This window comes from Sphaeroforma arctica (genome assembly GCF_001186125.1).
Source record: "Sphaeroforma arctica JP610 unplaced genomic scaffold supercont1.5823, whole genome shotgun sequence".
Taxonomy (NCBI): Eukaryota; class Ichthyosporea; order Ichthyophonida; genus Sphaeroforma; species Sphaeroforma arctica.
Genome location: NW_014034735.1, coordinates 1 through 1,835, shown reverse-complemented (window position 1 = coordinate 1,835; position 1,835 = coordinate 1). Strand labels below are relative to the sequence as shown.

Sequence of the window (1,835 nt, the reverse complement as noted above, 5' to 3'; positions counted from 1 at the left end):
GCAATTCCGCACACTGGGTGCTGTGGTGGTACACGCGTCGTTTGACAAGATCATCGTCTCCACTAACAAGACCACGCCGGTTGATGCCCTGGCGTATATCACATTTGTACTCAACAGTATCCGCCATCAGGTACAAGTTTGTTTTATCATAGAGGCAACCCGGTAGACGGGACGTGAGTGGTCAGTAGCTCACATACACGTGTGTTTGTCTACGTGCTTCTCTACTGTGTGTTTGTCCGTGCGTGTGACTCATACGTGCGTACTTTAGTGGGGCGGGTGTGTGATCGTATCAGACTGTAGGCTTGCCTTATACATACCCAACGGGTGAGTGAGTTTTAGGGTTTAGCTGTGTGCCTAGTGCTTCGTTTCAACATGTTTATACCCGTATACACCTCATTTTAAACCGTTTGTACGCGTACATGTTTATACCCGTATGCACCTCATTTTAAACCGTTTGTACGCGTATAGGATGCCTTCAACATCATGTCACTGGCTCCTGTGGCCATGTACGAGCAACTGATCTGGAAAGACCCGGCTAACTACGGCTGCATTGAAGTGGGTAAGCACCTGCTACAACCACCGGAGGAGGAGGTACCGAACATCCCCGAAGAGTCACAGGTGATGGACAGGAATAGCGGTACGAAAACCGGCACGAGTGCGGGGCAGGACAGGGGAGAAGGGCCGGAGGAAAGTACGCGAAAGAGCACGCAGACCCAGGGAGTGAATGATACGTTTGATCTTAATAATATGAGCATGGACTTGGGGGTGGACACTCAGGAGCTCAGCAGTTTACCTACTCAGGTAGGTAGATTCATACCGTCTGGGGGGTGGGCTGTTAATTGCAGCGGTCTGTGTAGTGAAGTTGTTGGTTCAGTCCTGGTTGGTGCTGTTGTGATTGTTGTGGTTAGTGGCACGAGTAAGTTATCTGTTAACTGTTGCCAATATATTTGGGGAGACATTCGCATACGTACTCAACATATATGGAGACCCCTCGAGAAGTATTGTTAAGACGATTGACAAATCATCGGCATACGATACTGTCACACATGTGAATCTATTGGTATTCATTCTCATCCCGTGTATAAACTAATTCGTAGCCGTTCTTCACACCTGTGTATATAATTTGGTACAGGCGCAGGGCAGCTCCCTGGATCTGAGTCAAAACGCACAAAGGATGCCCGATGATACGCTCCTGTTCAGTGACACAGAACTTGACATGGACATGGACTCGGCACAACCCATACAGAGTGATACAACGGCACATGGAAATATATATGGGAAGGAGAGTGGGAACGATATAGACGGTAACCATGGCAACGGCGCAGCGACCGATGACATGGACGAAGACGATGACATATATAATGATATCAATAACAATAATAATAGAACTGATAACGGAATCAGGAATAATAAGAGGAGGAGGGGGAAGTGCCAGATAAACGACAGCGATGTGAGCAGTGCGAATGAGGATGAGACTGATACAGAGCCTCTGGAGGAAGGCACACAGCATGTCAACGAACGGCGCAAGGAGGATCAGATCATTATGAAGTGGAACATGTCACAGTACTTGCCTCAGGAGGTGCAGACGGTATGTGCATGTGACTGTGTCTGTGGTGTTATTGGTTGATATGCACATGTGGCTGGTGGTTTGTCTGCTGTTTGGTATATGTCAGCGTTGGCAATTTGACGTGTATGTAGCGCAATGAATTCTGAACACACATAAAACGAACATATATATGTATATATATATCTATCTATATATATATATATATATATATATATATATGTGTGTGTGTGTGTGTGTGTGTGTGTGTGTGTGTGTGTGTTGTGTGTAC

The 1,835-nt window shown here is 46.5% G+C and overlaps 1 protein-coding gene across 1 annotated transcript; it reads left to right on the top strand.

The window, feature by feature from the left end:
• Positions 1–42: 42 nt before the first annotated feature.
• SARC_15250 (hypothetical protein) lies at positions 43–1,627 on the top strand (the record flags this gene model as incomplete). The annotated part of the gene is made up of 3 exons (XM_014290625.1): positions 43–130; positions 469–801; positions 1,133–1,627. Exons 2-3 carry the CDS (start codon positions 484–486, stop codon positions 1,625–1,627), a joined length of 813 nt encoding a protein of 270 aa, XP_014146100.1. The 5' UTR covers positions 43–130; positions 469–483.
• Positions 1,628–1,835: the final 208 nt, after the last annotated feature.